This window comes from Drosophila montana, unplaced genomic scaffold (genome assembly GCF_035044405.1).
Source record: "Drosophila montana isolate Dmon_TW-CO22-7 unplaced genomic scaffold, ASM3504440v1 contig_1264_1, whole genome shotgun sequence".
NCBI lineage: Eukaryota > Metazoa > Arthropoda > Insecta > Diptera > Drosophilidae > Drosophila > Drosophila montana.
The window spans coordinates 408,759-434,889 of record NW_026996243.1 but is presented as its reverse complement, the minus strand read 5'-3'; the positions used below and the strand labels follow the sequence as shown (position 1 = coordinate 434,889).

The 26,131-nt window shown below is 39.5% G+C and overlaps 3 protein-coding genes and 1 long non-coding RNA gene across 5 annotated transcripts in view; 2 read left to right on the top strand and 2 right to left on the bottom strand.

Moving 5' to 3' along the window:
• Positions 1-17,989, bottom strand: part of Bicra (BRD4 interacting chromatin remodeling complex associated protein) — a 62,446-nt gene extending 44,457 nt beyond the window's left edge. The window contains exon 1 of one of the 2 annotated variants that reach the window (XM_064679789.1): positions 16,687-17,989. In XM_064679789.1, coding sequence (XP_064535859.1) covers positions 16,687-16,717 — 31 coding nt within the window. In that variant the 5' untranslated portion in view covers positions 16,718-17,989. The remainder of the gene's footprint in view (positions 1-16,686) is intronic. The other variant, XM_064679797.1, reaches the window with a different exon arrangement.
• On the top strand, positions 13,375-15,932 carry LOC135426622 (uncharacterized). Its single transcript, XR_010435928.1, has 2 exons — positions 13,375-13,638; positions 15,711-15,932. It is a non-coding gene; the product is annotated as an uncharacterized LOC135426622 (long non-coding RNA).
• Positions 17,990-18,294: 305 nt separating the features above from the next.
• Cul5 (cullin 5) lies at positions 18,295-22,039 on the top strand. The gene is made up of 6 exons (XM_064679811.1): positions 18,295-20,002; positions 20,090-20,210; positions 20,288-20,645; positions 20,712-20,890; positions 20,957-21,106; positions 21,167-22,039. The coding sequence occupies exons 1-6, from the start codon at positions 18,438-18,440 to the stop codon at positions 21,302-21,304; spliced, it is 2,511 nt and encodes an 836-aa protein (XP_064535881.1). The 5' UTR covers positions 18,295-18,437; the 3' UTR covers positions 21,305-22,039.
• Positions 22,040-23,214: 1,175 nt separating this feature from the next.
• On the bottom strand, positions 23,215-26,130 carry Sirt7 (sirtuin 7). Its single transcript, XM_064679862.1, has 2 exons — positions 25,765-26,130; positions 23,215-25,607 (listed from the first exon to the last, which is right to left on the bottom strand). The coding sequence occupies exons 1-2, from the start codon at positions 25,930-25,932 to the stop codon at positions 23,340-23,342; spliced, it is 2,436 nt and encodes an 811-aa protein (XP_064535932.1). The 5' UTR covers positions 25,933-26,130; the 3' UTR covers positions 23,215-23,339.
• Between the last annotated feature and the right edge of the window lies 1 nt (position 26,131).

Sequence of the window (26,131 nt, the reverse complement as noted above, 5' to 3'; positions counted from 1 at the left end):
TGACAGCCATTAAAATTGTTGTTGCTAATCAAGAAAATACAGCAAACTTTTTGTTGATTTGGTACATTAGCCGACTAAATAATAAAAATTTCCCTTTAGTTCTTGCTTACCATCCTTAAATTGAAACGGTCCCATTTACAATTAAATTATTGCTATGCTCGAAGAATAATTATATTTACCTGAAAGAAGATATAGAAAAATATAAATTAATATAACAGGTATAGTATTATAGCAGATACGAAACAAAAAAAGGGTTTACGAGGGAAAAAACAAGTTTTAAAAACATTCAAATATATTTCAAATAATAGTACTTAATAGTGTTTTAAATATATCGATGACAATATTGATATAAATAATGATGGGTGCCAAACAATAATTATGGTAATCGATGGTATTTATAAAAATATTAAAAGCGATCGATAGAGCATAGCTAATGAACTGTCAAAACTATTAAAAAGATTATAGGATTTAATAGAGCTTTGAATATATCGATGACAATATTGATATAAATAATGTATAGTATATTAAGAGCAAATGGTAATGTTAAGTAAATTAGAAATACTTTATAGTTCAAAGTAAACAGATTTGGTTGATGAATTTTAAGCCCAACTTCATTCCAGCGCTTACAGAACGCCCCTAATAGGCCCCTATTTTGCCCGTGGTAGAAAAAGTATAAAATTATCTAAAATGCGAATTCCCACATTTATGTGAGATAATTTCGCGCCTCGATTGATCATGAAAAGCGTCCGACAGACAACTGTCTGCAGACCAAATCAGGTAGACAACCAGTTGAGTTGAGTTCAGGTTCAGACACTAACGATGCGAGCCCAAACTGAAGCAAATTACCATTTTAGACGCGCTTGAACGGCGCCCAAGTAAAAGGTAGCCAGAGGTAGCTGGCTCGAGACAAAGTCAAGAAATTGGCACAGAAAGAGAAGGCGGCAGAGAGCGAGAGACGAGGAGAGCAATAGACTCAATGAGAGCCAGGAATGCGACCAAGAAAATGTAACCATATTGCATATCTCCCACTTTGCGCTCCTCTCTTCTTTTGTTCTCTATATCTCTATATGAGAGGGATAAATGACAGATACACAATCAAACGGATACATACATTCGCAAAGCAACATGCAGATAGTGTACCATGCGGTAAACGGACACACACTCGCACGAAGACATAGAAAGTCTCAAGTTTCTTGATATGCAAATGAATAAATTTATAAATGGTAGATTTTCTTAGTTTCAGTTTAGGGACAGGTTATAAAGAAGTAATCCAAGTTTAAATAAAATTAAACTTTATGCAGAACGCAAATATGAGATTAACACGATTTAATTGAGAATATTCGGTCTACACGACTTTTACACACGCACGGATGAGGTTTATTTTAAACTTTTGATATTTACTATTTACTACTAACTAATAAGAAGGGAGCAGCTTCAGCTCCGAATTAAACTGGCAACTGCAGAACGCAAGTCCACAAGATGCAATCGCTTTCAAACACACACGCACACATATACATAAATACCTGGCTATTGAGCGCAGCAGTTACCGCTTATGAATACGTAAAACATGAAGACAATAGAATTACGAATGCTGCACGAGCTAGTCGGAAAGTCTGATTAATTTGGCAGCACAACACATTATTGCCCATTGAATTCAAAGCTTGTCATGGCAACTAGAAAGGATTTAAGTGGGTGCCAGTCATGGTTGCCAGGACGACGCAAGCAGCTTTGCCAAGCGTCGAATCTAATTTATTACAGAGACAACTTACAAACATTCATAAGTTTCTGTTACAGTCACAAAAAACATGATAAAGTTGTGTCAAATAAGAGGAATAGAAGCTGTCGACTTGTGGATCTCACAATTTTTCAGCATGCATTTCAATTTCAAATTTTTTACATATAATAATTATTATTTCTCTAAACTTTGAATATCACTTGATCAAGAATTTAATATAATAACATTATGAAAGTGACAATCACTATCGAGTGACCACTGTATTTGGTACTCCCTTATTAATGTACGACGAGCCAACAACTTCTGGTTGCCGACACCTCAAAGACAGACTTTAAAAGATTGTATCAGATTGATACATCTCATAAAGCACGCTCTTGAAGATTGGAATCAATAATGCGATATGTATATAAGTAGCCAATTTATATTTTTCGTGGAATCAACGATAATTGGCAATACTTGCATACTAATACCCTGTAGAGCCACTCGATATGGGTACGAAGTAGCATACTAAATTATGCTTATCAAGCAATATAGATAAGACACTAAAGACCAGGCTATGCAAAGGTAATGTAATAAAAAAGAATAACGTATACTTCACGCAGACACTTCCACCAGATATCAATTTGTACCCTAGAACATATTTTTAATTTTATAGGTAAGTCTGATTTAGTGTTTTCATACGCATGCACAGGATATTTCCCAATTGAGCATTCTCAAGAAGAGCACACTCTTGTTAGTTCTTGTTTATTTGCATTATTTTGTATTTTTTCACAGTGTATGCAACACATAGTCTTAACTCACTGGGCAACCGAATGCACAGCAATTATGGCAGACTAAAACTGGCATAAACAACTTGGAAAAATACAGACACGCAAACACACAAGCATATATACACACACGTATAGAGCAAAGCGAATTCAAAAGGCAGACAACAGACTGTGTGATGCAGGCAGCAGAGGTATAACATAAGCCATTGACAGCTGATGGACCAACTACAACAGCAGCACCAACAACAACAACATCAGCTACGAAAACAACAAGCAGGGAGCTCTAAAAACGTTGCTGATGATGCTGCTGATGATGGCTTAAACAATGGCCACCAAGGGCCAAACACAGAATGCACTCGAGCACAGAGCATCACTTCTTGGCGTTTGTGTGTGTGTGTGTTTATCTTGCAGATACATTTCGACAGCAGGTAATAGCGGGTAGCTTCTATGCGGCCAAAATAGCCAAATTTTTGAAAATTGGCCCAGCAAAATATGAAGCGCAAGTGCTTGGCAATACCAGTTTTTGCAGCTGCTAACAGGCTACCTGTTTGCAACTATGTGTGTATGTGTGTGTGTGTCTGTCGGTTTTAGTTGGTATCCTGTGACAGCTCTTAAATGCCTGTTATCCTTTGGCAATGCCATGCCAGGTTCTTGTTACTGTTCTTGCCTGCCTGCTGCAACCATACTCCCTTTTTGTCAATAAGCTTCGATTCGCTTTTGTGCATTTATTTCGGTTCATTGTTCTCGATTGAACCGATTTCGTTTGAGCTCAAAAGATAAACTCTCCCCGCATATATATATATACACATATTTATCTATACTTTATCCCTCTTATGCTGTGCAGGTATTGTTTAGATTACATGAACAACAGCTGCGTTCGCCCCGCCACTTGACGCTCTCTGGCCAGCAAGATGCTCTCGTCTGACAACTTTACGACTGATTGTACTTCCCTCTTTGTAATCATTAACCGACCATTACACGTTTTTGTATCTTTAAGGTTGCCAAGCTACGCAGCCGCTCAGCTTGCGTTCTGTCGCTCTGTTGTTATTGCTTAGTTCCATTGTTTTTTCCCCTGATTATGAGCCATTTTTGGATTAGCCACCAGAGATTTTTTCATTTTTAGTGGGATGCGCTTTTCAATTAAATTACAGGTAATTACTTAAATACCAAACCACTTCAGTTATTATAAAAAGAGATTATCCTATTTAATGGAAGGAAAATATCACAATAGCGAAGATTGACAATATTTTATAACGATTAATTCAATTATTTTCGATTTTAATATAAATTTATCATCTGCATCGGAAAATGAGCAACCAGAGCTGTAGGATCTTCTATGACCAGCGCGCACACTGAAACGGAGCTTTCAAGGATTTCACCCACATCTTCTAAACATTTTTATTAAAGTAATAATTATAATATAAGCATAATACAAAGGCTATATGCGTATACATCTAATAAAAAGTTCCAAAGCCTTTTGATTTTCGCCTATATTCATCGTTTAAGGAAAGTATTTCACCAGTTAGTCACAATTTTTGGTCTACATATATATACAAATATTTAACTCAATTTATTATATGCTAGAATATTTCTGGCAGTTGCTCACTTACACATCAATCAATGGCAATCAATTGACAACTGAGAGACAAATGTACTCTGACTACAAGTCAAGCGCGAAAGTTAAAGCTAGATCCTGAGGAGCAGACACATCAATAACAATAGGGCGAACTGCAAACTTTCAACTCTTAGATACAAATTAAAAACTTTTGGTTGCGTCTCGCCCAACCTAGAAGAAAAACAAAAAAGGGCAACAACCAACACCCGCACAACAGAATAACTGTGGTTAACTTGGCAGACAGACAACAACAAACCCCAAAAACAAAAAAAAAAACAGAAGGAGGGACACAAGGAACCAGACCGCTTAGGATACAGATACCATTGGTTGCCAGAAACTTGAGTGGAAAACAAAGTGACCTCAAGGATTTCTTGTAGTTTTGGTTTTATGCCTGAGTGCCGCCAATTATCCACAAAGCCACCTCGCCCCTCCCACACTTTTTTAAAGGGGTGTTGTAAGCAAAGTATTTTGCTGAGCGAAATGAAAACTGACACCAAGTTGACACTCAATTGGATTATCAGATGAGACAACAGTGCCCGACCGTCAGTAACTCGACTGTTAAATGTGCAGCACACAATAAAGAAGGAAATGGCAAGTAAGAGTATTGCAGTCGGGTGTAATCGTGAGCCATAATCGATTTCTCCAATTCAGGCTGTCTCCTTCCAAAAGATAAGCTCGAAATCTAAAACAGACTGCTGGAACTGCCTCCAGCAGCTCTCGACACAAAATAGGGTCGCACTTGACTAGATCCTTTGTATATCTGGCATCGAAGTAGCAGCTCGCCTGCAATAGCCGGGAAAGATTCCTGGTCAGGTTCAGAATACATCTGGTACTCTAGCAATGCCGGAGGAATGGCAACTGTTTGGCTTAAAAGGAAGCATGTTGGCAAGGAGTTTGTCCCCCCAGTTCATTTTTGAAGGAGTACTTTTTTGATTCCAAATTAAGTCATTCCTGACTGGATATACTTGCGTATGCACACAGACGCATTTATAATTCTTTGATGCAGCGCGTCGTCTGGTGCCTGGGGTGCATTCGGTTCAAGCCCTCAAGCCCAAAATATCTCCAGTGGGGTTTTGGTCAGTTTGTCTGCTGGTGGTCAGTTTGAAAAGTTTTTGCGGCTTTGGGCAAACTATATTTCAGCACACTTTTTGCAACCAAAGGTCATGAACCGGTATTACCAACTGAGAATTTAGGCCAACCCAAACAAAATTGGAGAAACTTTAAGTTTTGTTTTGCTTGTGTCCTTTTAAGGACCTTACAGAATTCATACACTGCAATCAGCGTTAACAACGATTAATGTATTAAGTTTAACAATTTCCTAAAGGCAATTCTGATCAACATGTGCCCAATTTAATGCCAGCCACTGCTCATATTTCCCACCAACCCTTTTCAGGCTTAGCTGAGCTGCGCAAACAATCAGTGAACCATGTTGACAGCTAAAAGAAGTGCCTAAATCCAACCACACACACTTCACCACCACCACTTCATCATCATCATCAGCTTCATTAACATCATTGCGAGCTACGAAAACTGGGAAAAACGCCGCTGCCACTTGTGTAAATGTTTACCATATGAATTTATAATGAAGCTTGCCAAAAAAACATCATAGTAAAATTCTCAATCAGCAACTAGAAGATACTCTTACAGAGTAAATATATTAAAAGGCTATTAAAGACTATTATAAATGCTAAATAGTCCCTAGATCGTATAGTTAACACAATTAAATTTTATTTAAATCTCAGTCTGAATCACAAATTAGGCAACACACCCTTGTAGCCTACACAAAAGAATTGATATGCTAAATGCACCCAAGGGAAAGTTAGCTAAAACTTATTTAACTTATCTTATACATTTGGCAAAAACCCAATGTTTAGAAATGACACACAAAGAAGAATTCAAAATTTCATTAATAAGTATATGGAGAACGATAAGTCCCATATATGTAAGACCCAAAGTTGACAATGGAAAATAGCTCATAGTGCCGATAAGATAAACGATTAAGGGTGACACACAATATTAAATAAAAAACAAAAATAAATGCTCTGTGAAGAGAGCTTAAGGAGGAACATGACTTTGCATTGGCGCTTGCGAGCAAATAAATCAACCTTGTTATCACAAATTTAAACAGCATGCCATAGCAATGATGCCCAGAGTGAGAAAGTGTTAAAGTCAATTCACAGCGAGCGAGCATTGACAAGCGTAGCAGAAGCCGAAAAACAAACTCGAAAAACAAACCCAAATGCAGCGAATTGTTTTTTAATAACCCAGCGGCGGTTAACCTTTTATATAGACATACGTATGTATATATTTATGTATCTACTTTATTATGCGCATGATCCTTGCGCTCCTTTTTATGCCCTAAGCCCTTAAAGCGAAAAGCCGACAGCAGGGTATAATGTTTATGTGCCGCACCGGCAGAAAGAAGCATTTGCTCCCCCATAAAAGGTATGCATTCTTGATCTTGAGCCGAATCGTCGGTACGAAAACATAAATAAAGATCGGATATTGAACATCCAAGATAATTAACAAATATTTTTCAAATATTGTGGTACTAAGAAAAGAAGCACAGCGGTAGCATAACGGGAGCTTGTCGCTGATTGCAGGGTATCTCTTAGTCCTGCACTTAAAACAAGAGCACACTTGCTTGTTTTCTATGCAGAGCTATGCAAAAATGAGCTGATTCGTAAAATTTCGCCAAAAATGAAACAGAACTGGGACTCGCTCAGTGTCTAACATTGAGCCCATTACCCATTTGCCAAAACCCAGGCCAGTTTACACAATGCGGTTAAAGCGAATGTCAAGTGCCATTGTAAAAGTGCGCACATGAGTAACTTCTATATAGAGCAGAAGGTAGAAGTAAGTTCGACGTAGGCATCAGAGTACAGAGTTAGGGTGCCGTAAAAGTGTGCGTTCGAGTGTTATAAGATCCCCTGGTCGTACACGTAATTGTAATTGTAATCGTAATATGGACTAATACTCGCCAATAGCACCACAGGCGGCAAACACAACTGCACACAATGTACAGCCCCGGGCCATTATGTCGAGGAGAGTTTCAAGTATTTGCCATGTGTAGGAAATACATGTGGCCAAACAAGACCAGCAACAGGAAACAGGCCAGTCAAATAACATCGCAGTTGATACTCTTGTTGCCTCTGCTGCCTCTTGTTGCGGCTGTTGCTGTGGCATTTGAACTGATTCGATCGACTTTATTGCCAGACGTCAATAGTTATAATCGTTATTTCCGCTCGAAATCTTTCTTGGGAATCGTTGCACAAATTGTTTACTGCACTTGGTACTCTTATACTCTGCTATCAGAATTATGTATATGTATTTATGTAATAAATATATATGAACGATAAAAATGTTATTTTCAATAAAACTAAATTACAAATAACTATTTTGCTAAGCTTTAAATCCGCATCGCTGGTATCGCATTTTTTGGTTTTTATTTCCAGTGTTATTATTGCCTTTATTTTAGAACTATTAAATAGTACTAATTGGTATGAATATTTAAGTTATGAATAGTGAGCCGAAACTTTTTATATTGGAACAAACGTTTAACTCGATGGTATTAATTCATAGTCTTTAGGTGTTCAATCGCTTATATCGAATATTAAAATGATCGAAAAAATCAATTGACCGTTATGAAACCAAGCAGCAAAGAGTTAATCTTTTAATATTCCATTATTAATGAGATAAGTCTCACCCAACTTCATTATTTTCAGTTATAAAAACGTATATTTTCAACGCTGAACCTATAACGAAAGCTAAGAATACTCTGTCGTTAACAATACCTGTTTAACTCGTTGCATTTTTTACAATTTTTAATTGATTGAATTACATTTCGAGTGCAAACGACACCATGGTACAAAAAATTGTTCAATTAAAAACGAAATTAACTATGACATGAGCTCTTATAATGCAAAGGCAATTTAATATTGGAGTTGTAAAATGAAAACCGTGTATAAAACTGATAGTTAACTAAAGCAGGTCAAGGTAGCCTGCGACATTTAAGTTAAGTTTCAATTCAACATGTTGTTCTATGGGCTGGTTTTCTAATAGTTTACTTGTATAACTCATAAATAGAGAGGAAATATTATTGCTGTACTACAGCTCTGTCTACACAAGCCACAACTTTTGCTTTATAATTCATGTTTATTCTTATCACCAGTGATTTTAAATGGCCTCAAATAAAGCACACTTTTAAAAGATACATCTTTTCCTAGAAATTTTATTAATTTCATTAGTTAAAATGTGATTTCAAAGTCTTTGAAAGGGTGTTTACGTCAAATGTGTAAGCAGAAAAGTCTTTAATTTAGATGACCTGTGGAGTCAGAGATCAAAGCTCTAATTCGAAGAAAGGTTGCAAAAGCTTGTGGAGATTATGAGTCGTAAATGTGAAGACGTTATCTTAAATTCTGTATTTATTACACAGTATTATATTATATATATTAAAATCGCATTTCTAAAAAGTTCTGTTTATATGGCCAAAAAATTTGCTGAACCATCTTGTCAATTATTATATTATTATGTTATTTTGTTTCGCGTTTTATTAACTTTTAAGAAAATATCAAAAATGTTTCTGTAAAGGTTATTTATGCCATTTATATGGCCATAGATGTACATTAGGATCCACCTTTTTGTAGAAGACCAATAAAGTACAACACACATGAAATATTTTAAATATGCCAAATAACATTAATCTCAATTACCTAATGCACACAAACACACAAGAGCTTCGAGTTTTGGTACAGCGTTGCCAGACATCAAAAATGCTAATTATCAACCCGTATCATTATTTTTTGGCTTTATACAATTTTCACATTTGCACAAGCCTGAAATTAATTAGAGAGCGCCGCATCGCCTCAAAAAGAACAAACAGCATATGCGGAATATGCAACAGCAGACAAGGACGGATAACGGTTGGGGAATGGGACAGGGACAGGATGCTTACAGGACGTTGTTGAGAGTTTGCGCGCCAGCACAAAACCTGTACACAAATTATCTATAATAAATATGCAAAACTTTACGTGTTTGTGTGTGTGTGTGTGTGTGTGTGTGTGCACACAACGAAAAAAGGGTTGAATTCAAGCATCAAGTAGAATTAAACAGGGAGAGAAGGAAGCGGCGGCGACATGTCGAAAATCAAAAACTCCCGACGACAAACTCTCCTGAGAGCAGCAAAACAAATGGAGGCTGAAAACGCACGATGGCGGCCCGATGGCAGGACATGCGTTCGTCATGTGCCCGAACAGAGAACAGCGTTTAGTTTGGGTTCTACGGCTCATTGTTGTGCCACTGCCATTGCTCAGATCAAGCCGGAATAACCCTTAATGAAAGCGGCAACACAACTGTTACCAAAATCGATTTAATGAACGTGTGCTTCAGACTTACACACATATACACACCTACAAACACACACAGCCACACAGCATCGAAAACCACATCCGTTGACGCCATATTGGTGTTGAGTGGGCAGGGTTAGGTGTTGGTGGGGGTGGGGGTGGTGATGGGGGTGTAGGTTAGGCAAATATAATTTATGCCCAACTGGTGCTTCACAAAACATCTTTGTGAGATGTGCAGGCATCGGAAATTACTCGAAATGGGGCTGCCAACTGAGAATAGAATTTGCAAGTAAATACATACGACATAGATATACGCACACAAAGCCAAGTGCTATGAATATATATGCAGCGACTGATTAAAAAGATTTGCAGGTTACCAGATTGTTTATTCTCATGAAATATGGCAATGCCTATGTGGTTAATAGTTGTCTGCCACAATTGCTGACCTGTTCTATGTCCCATTCTTTTTATTTTGGATTGGTTTTGTTCTTGTGCTTCGTTTCATTGCGAAATATGTGTATTCCAATGTGCTGCCTACTTTTGAGCGACATTTGCAACGGGCTATGAAAGAAAGAGCAGAAACGAAACACAGTTGCACCCAAAAGCAACTCTCGCGCTCGCTTTTGTTATTGGCGTTAATTTTGCCGTCACGCTGTTACCGGTGCTGCTGCTGCTCCAACAAAAACAATTTCCTGAAAGAGCGCATGTTGCGCTCAAAATATTTGATGTCGTCGTCATCGTCGCGGGTCGTTGTCGTCGGCGTCGGTGTCGGCGTCAGCGTCAGCGGGCATCGTCTTTGCCCATTCCGGGACGCGATTCGCTCGATTCTCCTCGATTTTTTAATAGATAGATACACATCGCCCACAATCCAGCCAGCGAACAGTCAGCCGAACAAAGCAACCACTTTGATGCCAGCGATTAACCCCCAAAAAGTGTAAACTTTTAATGGACACACACATACGCACGTACACGTGCGTACGCGCACACACAAACATACATGCAGATAGCAGCCGCAGAGATTCCTATGATTTTTCGAGCGCGCTTTTCAAATGAGAAAACTTTTCAGACATGAAATCAAAGCAATTGCACCTAAAAGCACAGCAACAAGGATTTACAAGTCAGCAGACAACTAAAAAGAATGCGATGGGAGGTGACAAAGAAAAGGAAAGCAAGGGCAATATCTGTACTTATGCTTTACTCTGTGACACATTTTTCTGTGCACCCAGGAAAAGTGCCAATCACTTAAAAGCATTAGCTGTTCCAGTTCCGCAACTAGTTGTCGAAACTAATTGCTCGTGAACCGGTTTTATACTAATGCTCCGTTAACATTTAACTCAGTACCGTCTGCTTAGTTGTAGTTTTTCCTCGTGTTTAGTAAATTAGTAAATTATTTAACAACCCTTACAAAAACAACATCTTAATGATAAACTCAAGGCGCGAAAGCGCATTAATCAAGAGTGCAAAAACAAAAGAGAGCCCGAGAGAGTCGCCTTGTGTTTCATACTGCGCTCTCGAACAAAACGCAAAACAACTTGAGTTGATAAGCCAAATACTGAGTATGAAAAAGTGTTATAATATTATGTTTTTTTAGTTTCATCCTTCTTCCTGACCACCGGTACGTATGAACGTATGAACTACAAGCAAGGCGAACATAAAGTCAATGTTAAACTCAAACTTGTATTTTAAATTAAGCATCAACTTTTACACTTCAAAGAATAAAATAATCATAACTAAAACGCTAACATGTATTAAACTAACCTCGTTTGTATGTGTAAATCTGGCTACTCTGTTATAGTACTCGTTTTTACTTTATTTGGTAGGCACATTTACGATTTGTTATCAGTAACTGTGATGAAATCATAGACCTTCTTCAAGCTTGTGATTGTAGCCACTTAATTAATTGTCCGTAATCTTTCTGATGACTAAGCCATAATTCTCATAATCAAAAGAAAACCACGGTCAACTAAAACACAATCTGAGGATTGAATCAAGTAAGCAACTACCTTAAGATATTCTTGGAACCATTTCACAAATGGTGCTGACTATAATAATAATAATAAATAATAAAACCGCTAAACTCCTTTAAGAAAGATAAATAACATGAAAGTCAGGAAAAAGAAATAGTTTAAATGTACATCATTTAATTATTAATACGCATGGGCGAGAAACATTTCAAGTAAGTGCAAAAAAAAAACTATTATTTACAACCAAATCAACAAACGCGTTTTAACGGCTGATTCAGATAGTAGAAGGATTTGTCTCTTTATAGATATTCAACGCAAATAACTAAATTCATTTTTTAACGTAATAAGGCAATATTAAATGCTTAGCTCTACTATGATAAGTAGGTTTATCACGATTTCATATACCAGAATACCAGAATAATGTCAGCTAATGATAAAGTATACATATAATTGAGTTGTTCTCGCTTTATTTATTTTTGTTTGGTAATTTATTTATCTTTCAATCGATAAACACGCTTATCAGGAAAAGTCAAAAACCGATTTGTCGAACGCCCTTGAATCCCAACAAGAAAAAATATGTATACATTATTTAAATATGAATATGTATTCAAATCAGATAAAATTGTGGCCAAAATTGTGTTTATGAGTAGCAAGTTGAATGTAAACCATGGACTGCTAATAGACAATCTTAATAAGCGTCTAATAGCGTGGAAAATCGATTCAGCATTTATATCACATTTAATGAGCTTTAGTCACGCTTTGACAAATAAAAAAGGTGGCCTTACAACAGCAAATAGCAAACATAAACTATAAATAAATCAGTAATCTGCCAATGAATAGTAAAAGTGTTCAAATACTAGGATATATATATATGTCTATATATATGCAAATATCTATCCCGATCGTAAGAATCGGAAAGCTGAGTTTGTAGAAATATTTGCTCAAATGTGTTAAAGACGTGTTTCACTCTTTTCGAAAAATCCACCACTACTTGGTGGTAAATAGGATTCAATGTATACAATTTCGCAAAAGCAAACCAGCCTAGGTAAAAATTAGGGTCAAAGGTTGCAAGTTTGTACCAAACGATTTTCAAAGAGCTTCATTCAAATTTACTAAACACTTTTTTCAGCAAGTACGGAAATTCCACCCGCAAATACGGAAAATTGATGGAAAACGATTGTATGAAACAAAACGCATTGAAAATATTTGAGAATAAAAAATCAAGTATTTTAAGTTTGATATCTCTAACCCCGGAGGTTTTAATTAAACAAAACAAATATACCCATTTTCCGATAACAACCTTCGACAATTGCAGACCCGGCTATGACTGCAGCTGTTGCATCGCGTGCCAACAATTTATTAAGACTTTATTGCGCTGTGTATGTTTTCCGTTTTCATCTATTGTTTAAATAAATTACGAGTTTGTGCCAAGTGCAAGGCATCGAACCCTTAAGCTTTTAAAAACGCATACAATTCGCGTCGCAGTTTATGTTTTTATTATTGTTTATAATTTATGCAGTGATGTGGCTTATTAGACCAGTCTGTTGCCTTGTTTGTTGTTGTAACTGTCGTATTTGTTCTTGTTGTTGTGGTTGTGGTTGCAAGCAGGCAAGCAGAGCCCGCTTGATTCATTCAATTTGCTGGCACGTTTTGCATTACACGCGACAACCCTGACCTACAAAATACATAAATAAAAAAAAACGCGGCTGCCTGCTCCAAGTTGTTGTTATTATCATTGTTGGTTTTATTGTTGTTGAAGCTACTTTGCATTGAGAACGATTTGTGTTGGGCTCCGGCGTTTAGCCGCGTGAACATTGAATTTTATAAATAAATTAACGGGTTAATGCATTTAACACTCGTGTAGGCGTCGCCAGACCAATCAACAAGGGGTGTTCCAATTTCAAATTGAAATCAAAAAAAAAATTTGCAATTGCTGTCATAAATTATTTTCAAGCTTAAACAAGTGTAAAATGTGCATCTGATATTTCATAGTTTTATAATCAACGTAATACTTAGAAAAAGAAGTAAATGTGCTCCACACGAGAATACACGAGGTAGGAGATACCCTTAGTTGAGCCCCAGGCTGCCTTTAGCAAGGCTTGCTGGAGCCGGATTGGATTGCAATCTACCAAGGTCTGGATAAAGTCTTTGGGATAGTTTTCATTTTGGGCAATCTATACAGACACTTTACCCCAAGACATCCGTAAGGAAGGTTGGTTTCTAATTTTTTTGAAGAACAACTGTCCTCTGATCAATCAATTGCCAGAGGGAAATGCAAAATCATTTAAAAGCCTTAGTTATTGAGACACCAAGGCTAACTTTCTGACATGCAGGTGTATTTTTTACGGTTTTTTTTTTATTTACACAGGCAATACCATTTTATGGATGAGTATTTAAAAATACGCTCATCTATTTTAAGGAAATTTATAATAATATAAATAATACATACTATTTCACTTAAAATCTTCCCCTTTGGGTTTGAACAGTGAGTTAATATTTTAAATACTTTATAGCACTAGCTCGACCTTACGGCTCTGGATCAGATTGGTTTATATATATATATATTCATATATCAATTTAATACTTAATCGTTTGGCGCGGAAAATAATTTTCCTCAGCGATGCTGATAACGGAAACACCAAAGCTCTGTTCTCTTACGATTTCTGTACTAGTCATTTCACTTAATTCAGAAGTTTTTTCCAGAAACCTAAAAAATAGAGTAATCAAAATCAGCGACAGGAACGCACCGAACTTTGACTTAAACCGAACTTTGACTCAAATATCCGGATACTTATGCCGCAATAAAACTACACACGCGTTTGTCTCACTGCAGAAAAAAATGCATAAGGACTTCAAAAAATAATTTACACGCCTATTGCTAAGCCTAGGTACAACAAGAACACGTCAGAGGCTCTTGTCGGGAATTTCCGACTAGGGAATACCCTCAACCCACTTCTACCAACCGAAATAATAGCTATAAAGTTGAAGATACTTGATATATATATATATCCTATTCAAGAAGCTACATGTCAAGTTTGGTGACTCTAGCTCGTATAACTTACGAGATTGCTTAAAAAACTGGTTTTCGATATATATTTAATATATTGTTTGCGGGCATTAGGAGGACCTACATTCCAAATTTCACCTCACTAGCTCTTAAAGGTTCTGAGATCCTTGCGATCATACATACGGACAAGACGGATATGTCTAGATTGACTCGGCTATTGATGCTAATCAAGAATATATATACTTTATGGGTCGGAGATGCTTCCTTCTGCCTGTAACATACATTTCCACAAATACATTATACTCCTTTTACCCTTTTTAATAGGTTCAGGGTACAAAAAGCAAAACGCATTACCAGTCCTAAACTGGTAAATAACTGGTATTTTAAAGATTAGTGAAAATTGCTCAGCGCAGCATATCAAAATACCTATGACAACAAAGCACACATATAGACCAAAGCAGTCATGATTTACTTCGGTATTAACAGTCCGATCCTTGTTTGTGTGAGTGTATATACCAAATCGCAAGGTTCTTTTACCATGAGTTTTTTTTCTTGTCAATTTCGAGGGGAATAACAAAGATATTCAGGCGGATGTCTCTTAATCGATTTTTATCGATATTGTGAGATCGACTAAAAATTTATAATACTCCTTCCGCATATGGTATATGAGAATATATATTTCAAATTGCAAATCTATAGCTTTTATAGTCTCTGTGATCGACGATCACTCAGTCAAGCAGGCATGAATAAATATATTATATGGGATCAGAGATGCTTCTTGTGCTTCTGTTGAGATTTTAAAGAAAGCCTGTATGCGAGAATGTCTTGCAGATATTGAGAACGCCTAATTTTTCTCGATCTCGCTTTAGAAATCTTGCCTTATATCTTGCAAATGCATGGACTGTTAAGTAACTAATAATAATAGGTTTTGATTAGCTCAAAATGGTTTTAATAAGCTACTTTTTGCAATAAGCATTCAGATTAGTGTTTTCTGTGTTATTTGTGCTACGAGTTCATAACCTTCGTAAGGTTTGTGAACTATATGTCTACCCTTTTGTAAGGGTTTAGTTATTAATATTCACGTATAAAATATTTAGAAAATTAAATCAAATTGTCATGAAATTAATTTATTATTAAACATTTTCGCAATTCAAATATGATTAATAAAGAGTAAAATAAAAACGACAACACTTGATAGGTTGTTTTTGCATAAATTGAACTTTATTTGCATGTTAATATCAGCGATTTAATTGCCTTTCATTGTTTACATTGTTCAGCTTAATTGCAGCTCTAAGTGGCAATAATGGCACGCGGCTAAGTCCAATGTGGCGACCTTAGACCAGCCAAATGAAGGCGAAGTGAAAATTAAAGACAGCAAATAAAAAGCGCCTTGAAAACGGATGTCCACGCAAACTCGCCAACAAAAAGATACAAATTTATCATAGTAGCAACATGAGCGTTTTTTACGCTTATTTTAAATATAGATATATTTTTTTTTATGTGTTTCCGTTTTCGTCTCTTGGCCTTTACCTTTTTTACGCACTGCTTTCTCATACTTTTGGGTCACATTTACATTTACAAAATGTTGCAACGCTCGCGACACTTTCTCTTTTTGGGTTTTTACTTAACATAAATCGCATCAAAACAAAGGCATGGCTAAAAAATATAAATAAAATCGTATTGCCAAAACGAACGAGCGCTTTAATTGCATTTGGCTGGCATAAATTAGCGCCATTTGGCCGTCATTCCAATCAAATTTTGCGTCTCTCAATGGAAAATTTGTTACCTCAAAAGGTAGACATAGAAATTCACCACGGCTTAAGACAAACAACAAAAAAGAATGAAAGGAGAGAGATAGATTCTCTGCCCCGTTGTTAAGTACTTTTGGCTTTGCATCACAACAGTTTTGGCGTTTAGTTGCTGTTGCTTGTTTTCACAGTTGTTGCTGCCTCTGCTGTTTGCTACAACAGCAAGAACAATAGCATAATATACAGCAACACTGACAGCTCAAAGCAGCTGCGCCGCGCAGCATTTTCAGAGCAGCGAGAGCACTTTATTTTTAGCAGCAGCAGCAGCGAGAGCAACACAACGAGAGCGCTCTTCAATACCACAGAGACGTCGATAACGATACAGAGAGAAAAAGAGTGAGAGCGAGAGTGTGCGCGCAAAGTGCACGTATGCAGGCCGCTGATGCTGAGCAATTGTAATGAAATGCTAATTACAATAGGTAAGGGGAATTTTTTTAATGCTCACCTGGTCGATCCAATGACTGTCTGCGACTCATTGGCAAAAATTTTTGAGCCTTGTTTAATGCTTCGGGACAGACAATTGATGTTTAAAATTGAACTGAATTGTATTGCTTCATTTGTGTTGCTGCTCGTTGTCTTCTTCTTCCTCTTCTTCTTGTTGCTTTGCCGTTGCTATTGCTTTTAACTTTCTTTGCTTATACTACTGCTTATTCAATTCTATACACTAAAAACACATACGCACACACACAGACACAGACAAATACACATTTTACTGCATAGATTGCATTGACTGTTGACCATACTTTCTTTTCACATAGAATTTGCGCGCAACGAGACACGCGGACTAAATTGAAGTAAATAAATATATATATATATAGCTTTGTTTTATTTATGTATGTACATATGTACGCAGTTTGACGCTGGGGCGCCAGCGGCATAAGCACTCGCAATTAGGTATGTGGTGCTTTGATTGTTGTTGTTCTTGTTGCTGCTGACTTTTGTTATGTATTTTATTTATTTGAAAACAACTCGCAACACCCGCATACACTAGCGCATATAAACACATATATTCACATACACACACACACTCACACTCGCGCGTCACGTCAATGAACGCAGCAGCTCGTTGTTGTTGGCTTTGATGTCGTCGTCGTCGTCGTCGCCGTAGTAATCACGAAATAACGCTTTTTACGCATATTTCTCAATGAATTTAAACACTTGTCACTGCATGCGCATTTAATAGATGTTTATTTACACATGTGCAATATTTTTGTAAATTTCAAACACCGATATTTTGCGTTTATTTTTTTAAATTTTATTTGTTACGCACGCACGAGCGTTTATACGAGCCATATGACGAGACCCGCCGACGAACAAAGGGAAAATGCTGAATGTGAAAAATGTCAAACATTTGAGAGCGAGCAGACTTAAAGTCTGCAACGTGTGAGTCGCATACGAGTAGGCGGGATGGCTAGATTTTCTTGCCTTGCTGCAAACTACTGTCGTCTCACTCACGCGCCCTTTTTTGTGGTATAGAAGAAAAAAACCAAAACGAAACGAGAGATTTACGAAATTCACAAAACATGCTACCAATATTTTGTTGCTTATATAGAATCTTTTTGCCGCTGACACTCTTCATTTCACTTTGTTATTAGCAATTGCAGGCTTTCTTAAATTTTGTCTTAACACTATTTTTGACAGTCTCGCTGCAATAATTTCCCGCACTTTTCCACACTCGCAGTGCAGCACTTGGCACTTAAAATACACTTTTTATCTGTGTGTGCGTGCAAGCATTTTGCAGCTGCTCCATCTGACATTCACTATGTTACGTTGCCAGACTGACGACATGTTACCATACTGCAACTGGCCCTTTCGATAAATAATTTATTGCACTGTCACAACAAAAAATTGCTCGATAAATGCAGATTATCTGACGTCAATAGTCGCGGACAATATATAGCTCTCAATTTTTATTGACAAGAAAAGCAATACTTGCATGAAAAACTAATATTCAAACAAATAATCGACTATGTTCAATAACAGCTGTACGCTGTTATGGTCATGTTATAGTTCCTGCTATCAACTGTTATCGCACTCTCACAACAACAAATCGGTTGAAAATTACTATCGGCCGCATATAGGCGGAGAATTAGCGTTTCTTTTGATCACAACATTTTTTTTTGATTTGGTTCCATAATTAAAGGAGAAGGTGAAGTTGAGCGTAGCCAAGAACAAAGGGACTGCGACCAAAACACCATGCTGCGGGCGATAGGCAAACGGGACAGGGACATATTCGACGAGGTATGGCCAGAGAAAAGAAAAATTGTTCTCAAGCTGCTGCGCCAGGAGACGGTATCGCAGCTCGAATGGCAGGATCTCTTCTTTGGCGTGCACTTCGTGTGCCTGTGGGACGAGAAGGGAGCCTCCAAAATCTATGACGGCCTCCAGCAGGACATTGTCGAATTCATTGTGCAGGCCCAGTCCAAGGTACAGGCGCAACGGGGCGAACAGGCGCTATTGGCCACCTACATTGTGGAATGGCGTAAATTCTTCACACAGTCCAATTACCTGCCGCTGCCATTTCGTCAGTTGGAACAGTCGCCGCAGGTAAAACCTGCGTCCAGTTCCAGCTCCACATCGTCATCAACCTCCGCTGGCGGTGGCGCATCCACCTCGAATGCCGCTGCCTCCACCAGCAATCAAGCATCCTTAAGCAGTTCCTCCGCAAAGGCCTCAACATCGGCAGCGGCTTCTAGTGCTGCTTCCACCAGCGTTGGCGCCGCTAGCAATTCCGCCACAGCTGCTGCCTCAAGCTCCAAGAAGAGTCCCACAGAGGACAGTCCGGTTCGCAAGCTAATGCTCGATTCGTGGAACAAGCACATTTTTCACGACATCAAGGATCGCCTGCAAGAGTCAGCCATGAAGATTGTCCATGCCGAACGCAATGGCGACGCCTACGATGCCCAACTTGTAGTCGGGGTGCGTGAAAGCTATGTTAATCTGTCCTCGAATGCAGAGGACAAGTTGGAAATCTATCGGGAGTATTTTGAGAAGGCCTATTTAAAGGCCACCGCCGACTTCTATCGGCTTAAATCCGCAGAGCAGCAGCAAGAGAACGGCGTGCTAGCCTACATGAAATACGCGGACGCCAAGCTGCGCGAGGAGGAGGTCCGCGCCAAGCGTTACCTGGAGCCTAGCAGCTTTAACATACTAACATGCCGTCTGGTCAAGGTGCTAATTGTGGATCACCTCAATTCGATCATAGCCGAGTGCCCGGCGCTGATACGTGATTACGAGACGGACCGTTTAAATCTAATGTTTCGCCTGATGGATCGCGTGCTGGACGGGGAGGGCGTCGAGGCAATGATGGGCGATCTGCAGCGGCATATCAAGTCCGCCGGCCTAGCTGACATGCAGTCCGCCTCGGAGATCATTACTCAGGACTCGGAAAAGTACGTGGAACGACTGTTGGAGCTCTTCAATAAGTTTAGCGATCTGGTTCGCAATGCGTTCAACGATGATCCGCGCTTTCTCACTGCCCGCGACATTGCCTTCAAAATGGTGGTCAACGACACCAGTGTGTTCAAAATGGAGCTGCCCACAAGCATTGCGAATCGCGGTGTCAAATACACAGCACCGGAAAGCAAATGCCCTGAGCTGCTGGCCAACTACTGTGACATGCTGCTCAGGCGCACGCCTCTGAGCAAGCGCCTCACCAGCGAGCAGATCGATGCACGTCTACGGGATGTGCTGCTCGTCCTTAAGTATGTGAACAACAAGGATGTCTTTATGAGGTACCACAAGGTGCACTTGACGAGACGGTAAGTGCTGAGGGAAATACCTTTTCCCTATAATCTAGGTCTTATCCAGAATTACAACTTATTTTACGTGCATTTATTGGTTTGTAGTTTAATCCTTGGCACAAGTGCTGATAGTGAAAAGGAGGAGGACATTGTTGAATGGCTGCGCGAGGTGGGCATGCCCGCAGACTATGTCAACAGGCTAGCACGCATGTTCCAGGACATTAAGGTAAGTTTCTACCAATATACAATACGCGCAGCTGTTTTATTACAAATACCTATTCCGTGCTTCCGCACCAAAAACAGGTGAGCGAGGATTTAAATACTCAATTCCGTAACTCGATAAGCCGTCATGATGCCATCAATATAAAAATACTCAATGCTGGCGCCTGGGCGCGCTGTTCGGAGCGTGTCTCAGTTTCGCTGCCCATCGAACTGGAGGACTATATACCCGATGTTGAGGAGTTTTACAAGAAAAAGCATTCCGGCCGTAAGCTGCAATGGTATCATCACATGAGCAATGGCACCATCACATTCGTTAACAATTTCGGTCGCTACGATCTCGATGTGACCACCTTTCAAATGGCTGTGCTCTTTGCCTGGAATCAGCGGCAGCACGACAAGATCTCATATGAGAATCTACGTTTAGCCACCGAGCTGCCCGGTTAGTAAAGAATTTCAACTATACTGCGGGAAACGATTTAAACTTAATTATTTTATTTTTCAACAGATCCCGAACTGCGACGCACTTTATGGTCGCTGGTCGCATTTCCCAAGATCAAAAAACAAATCTTGCTTATGGAGCCAGCAGCCATTAGTTCGCCCAAAGATTTTGCCGAGAACACCATGTTCTATATCAATCAGGAGTTTGCCATTGTGAAGAATGGCAAATCTCAACGGCGCGGCAAGGTATGTTATATATATCGAAACCATCTGCTCTAGATGTTACTAAAGCATTTATGTTTACGGCCGCAGTTAAATCTAATTGGACGGCTGCAATTGAGCACGGAGCGTTCGCAGCAGGAGGATAATCAGTCCATTGTGCAGCTGCGCATATTGCGCACCCAGGAGGCAATAATAAAGATTATGAAGGTGCGCAAACGCATGAACAATGCGGCGCTGCAGGTGTGTTAAGATTTATAAGGAAGTCAAACTTAATTATTGAACTGTCTTATATGCTTACAGGCGGAGCTGATTGACATACTGAAGAACATGTTCCTGCCATCTAAGAAGATGATTAAGGAGCAGCTTGAATGGCTCATTGAGCACAAGTATATGAGACGCGACGACGATGACATCAACATGTTTATTTATGTGGCCTAACTGTGATGGCCTTTGCGTCCTTGCCGAGTAACCATTCCCACTCCTAACCCACAACCCAGCCACAGCCAGCCTCCTATCCCTACACTTTGTTTGTATGATCATCATTTCTTAATTGGTTGCGTGCTCTAAGCGCGCGCTCTCTCTCTCACTCTCTATATACATATATATATATATCTCAGTCACCCATTTTTATGGGATCCTAGTTTGTTACGTTGACATTACGTCCTGGGCAGCGTTTTCGAAATTGAAAAAATTGTTTTTTCTCCTATTTGTATGTTTTTTGTTTTGTGTAAACGCGTAATTATTTTTTATATTCGCCTATTGGCAGCTCTGTTTAACGTCTTAGGTATTATATATACTGTATGTAGCCGCCCTCTGATAACGATTACAATTAACGCTAATCTATAGAGCAGAAAAAAACCTTTTGCTGTTTTCTACGTTTGTATGTAGTCTTTGTTTATGTTGTGCATTTTGAGTTATTGCTTAGGTAATTTTGTAAAGTCTCGTTACGTGTGGCAAACGCTCACAATCACACACTCACGCTCACACACGCCCCGCAACCTTACACACATCCATTGGCATGTAGGGTTTGACTTGAGAACAAGTTGAATCCCTTCAAAGACACTGAAACATACGAAGGCAAAACTAAAACTAGAATAGCAATATTATATGTTTAAGTTAATGAAATTATAAAGCATATAAATTGTATTTTAAATAAATTAAGTATAAATACGAGACACCGATATCTTGGATGTGAATAAAACTTATGGCAGATGTACGAGATAAAAGTCGGATGTACGACATCGTTTTCGCCTGTTTTTTCTTCTAATAGCTATAATTTGAAGATAGATATGTTTGTTTCTATGGCAGCTATATATTGTTATATTTCTATGTTGATAATGACTCGTAAACCACAATCATGTCTAGGTATTTTTAAAAACAAACATTTCATATGAGTTTTTATCATAATTTTTCTCAATATTCCACCGATAGGAAGCCATAATATAGACTCCAAAATATTTACTGCCTGCAGTAAACGGACGGATCTTTGCCAATTTGTATTAACATAACCTTAAAAACGCTATAGGCAATAATTAAGAATATATCTCTATATATATATATATATATATATATATATATAGTCGGAAGGGGTAAAAGTCCATTTTAATACCTTATAAAAATATTAATAAATAAATATAGTCATATTAAATGATTAGCCTAAAATTCAAATTTTAAATCGTTTTTACTTGCGATTTTCATAAGGTCTAGCAGGTGGATTTCTGGTGGCTTCCCTAAGAAAATGCCAAACTTTAAATATGCCTACGTGCACACTACAATAAAAATCCATATTTCATAAGGTCTTAGAACTGGTGATCCTACAAGATCAAACCAAAAATTAATACGCAGTCAAGTAACAGTTGTACGGTAACATTTACAGTTTGAAAGCCTTTCAACCAATCACAAAAGATATTTTCCACCCGTTTCACTGAAACGGTTTCAGCTGTTATTACAATGTGAAATTTGTCCGACTCTCATACACTAGGAATAAAATGCAGACAAGTTCTTAACTCTGTTGCTTAATATTATGCATTTTATTGTTGCCGTATTATAAATATACAAAAAACCTGAAAAGCAACAAAAATTTAAAAGAAAATTCTCATATAAATGCACACAAAAATAAAATATGAAAGGATCTCAACAATACAATGAGTATGAAAAAAACCAAACCTATGCACAAATTGAATAAAATTCAAATAGAAATAAAATGAAAAATTTACATAGATTTCAGCAGCTGCAATTGGAGACACTTAAAACTAAATTGGACCAAGGACTACACGACTAAATGACAAACAAAATACTTTGCTTTATGTGGATGCACATACTTAAAACTAAACTAATGCGAGTGGCACTACGAGCTAAGTATATATATAAATATATTTATGTCGATGTACTTATAATACTATGCTTATTACTATAACTACTAGACTATGCTCAAATACTATTGAAGCGACATCGGGTGTACTGGCGGCTGCATCTATCTGCGCTTGCGGCCCTTTTTATAGCCCTTGCCATACCAGCCGGCCTGGGTGCGGGCCAGTTTGCGTGGAAAACTGTGGTTCAGCTGCATTCGACGCTTGGCCGTCTCGGCGGCAGCTATGTGCGCCAGTGAGATGTTCTCATCGTAGTCATCGTCATCGTCGCTGGTCGGACAGCATTCGCAGACGACAAAGCGGCCGCTGCTCGCTCTTTTTTTATGCTTGCGCTGGCTAAGATGCCAACGGCGATAGAACTGGCACTCGAGCTCGGCATAGCGATCAAAACAGAACTCACAGCTGGCGGCGGAGCGATTCATCGCAAAGTTCGGCACCACTTGCAAGTTCCAAATGTTGAGATCAGAAGGCGGCGGAATCAATATACTGTGTAGGCCCGAATACGCATACTTGGCATCATACCAGCTGGGCAGCTGACGGAGCAACTCGTGATCGCTGTGGCCTCGCAGCAAATCCATTTGTGCCATGGCAAACTGTTCTTCTTCCTCCTCCACATCTCTGTCGTCATCATAGCCGTCGTCGTCGTTTTCTGTGGTGGATTCTGCAGAGCAGGTGGCGCTGTCGCTTTGCAGGTTTAGCGACTGCAGTGATGGAGGCAACACGAGCTGCGGCTGAATCTGGGGCTGTACGAAGGGCGTGTATAGCGGCGCACCAATTGGCACCAGCGGCGGCAGCTGCACTGGTGGCAAGCTGCCCAGACATTCCAAGCGCGGCTCTAGTCGCAACTCCACAGGCAACAAGCACAGACCCGGGCAGCTATTTACATCCGCATAGGATTTCTGTATGGCGACTAGTTTCGGCAGCTCTATGAGACCATTTTTATGCTGATGCCCATTTGTGGCTTCACTTGGCGGTTCAGACTTGGGCGTCAGCGGCTCCAGCTTGGGGACCACCTCCTGCTTGATGCATGTAATTTCCAGACTAGTATCAATCAGATCATCATCAGCTTTCGTTTCCTGCTTCAGCTCGCACAGCGTCAACGTTTCCGTTTCAGTCTTCACTTTGAAGTCGGTTTCCGTTTCAGTTTTCAGCTGAAGCTCCGGCTTTTCTTCCTCGGCGCTATCATTTGACATTGGCACATACTTTTGCCGAATCTCCAAATTAGTCTTGATGCGCCGACCATTTTTGATAGGCGTACGTATGCGTGGTCCACGGCCAATGGGCAAATCGCTGTAGCTATCGCCGGAAATGGTAGAATCCTGCGTCTCCTCGGTTGTCGTCGTGCAGGATTGTGTATCACCCGCCTCCTCCTCGTCGGCATTCTTTAATAACGGCTGTGTTAGTGTATGCAGCTCCTCGGGCATTAGCAGCGTGGCATGCGCAAAAATTGGATCCTTCTCCTTGCTGTAGACGGGCACCGTTATGTTGAGCAGACGCATCAGCTGCGCCATGACGCTATCGCATTTGCCATTAATCTTGATGCTGGCTATATTATCCTTGGGCGTCCACTGCAGATTTACCACGCAAATCTTGGCGCGCTGCCGCTGCGGTTTGTCCATCTGCCAGAGCCAGGTGTATTTCTTAAGCACTTTCAGACTAGAGCCCAAACAGAGTATAACATCCGCTCGCTCCGCATGCTGCGTGGCCCCATCCCAGTTCAGGGGCCACTTCACATTGCCTCGCTCACCAAAGTGCACGATGGTATCGTAGAGCGGCTCCGAGCACCTGTGGCATAACCGATGCGTCTTATGGCAGTAGCGTGCCGTCATCTCGGTCACGTCGAACTGGCGCCAGTAGACTGCATTCGGCTTGCAGTGCTTGCAGACCTCCACATACATGTTACCATGTATTTCGGAGAGTGAATGTCGCGGCATGCCGGAGCGCAGGTGCAAGCCATCGCAGTTCTGTGAGACAACGTGCCGCAGCAGGCGGCGCCGATGCAGCTCATAGAGCGCCATATGCGTATAGGTGGGATTGGCGCTGGACAGATCGTGCTCGCCAATATCCTTGCCCTTCTGAAGCAGGGTCCAGATTCCCTTGCTGCCACGATAATCGGGAATTAGAGCCGCAGTGCTGATGCCGGCACCCGTATAACATATTAAATGCTTTGCTTGCGATATGATATTAGCCAGCTGCTCTACCTTAGCCTCGATAACGTGCGGCTCGTCTTCCTTCTCGACAACTCGCTCTTTGTATATCTCAATGCGCTCCTTGCGCTTTTTTGTCGTTTTCACGATATCCGGATGCTTTTCCAGAAATTGTCGATCCTCGGCGGTGCGTAGCGAGTCGCATTTGCGTAAAATCTGCGAGACCTGCACCAATTGTATTTATGTATATTAGTGCCAATCAATAATGCATGCTCTTATAGTACGTACATACATACTATGTAAGTATTTATAAATAATCACATGCAAGTCACAAACGACGCACACACACACAGACATACACCCGCACATGTTCGTTAATTACCTTTCGTATAGCATCCTTTCGTCGCCGTTTCTCATTATCTTTCTTAGCCGGATTCATTTTGGCTCGCGTCTTATATGACTGGACCGGATCGGACATTACTGGCTGCAGCTTGTCGGGCTCCATATTTATACCAAAGCTATTAGATTTTGGACTCAATTCTACATACATGTGTATGAATGTGCGTCGCAAACGCACGTTAAAAAGGGAAAGGAATTAACGCGCAGCGCAGTTGCAGCGCTGTTTTGGATAGCAGCACATTAGTTTTATCTCGGTTATATATATCGGTTACATTTTATGTGTAGTAGTTTTATCGACCTCTTGGCGCGTGTTATATTTGTTATTTTTCCACAATTGTAATTAATGTTGT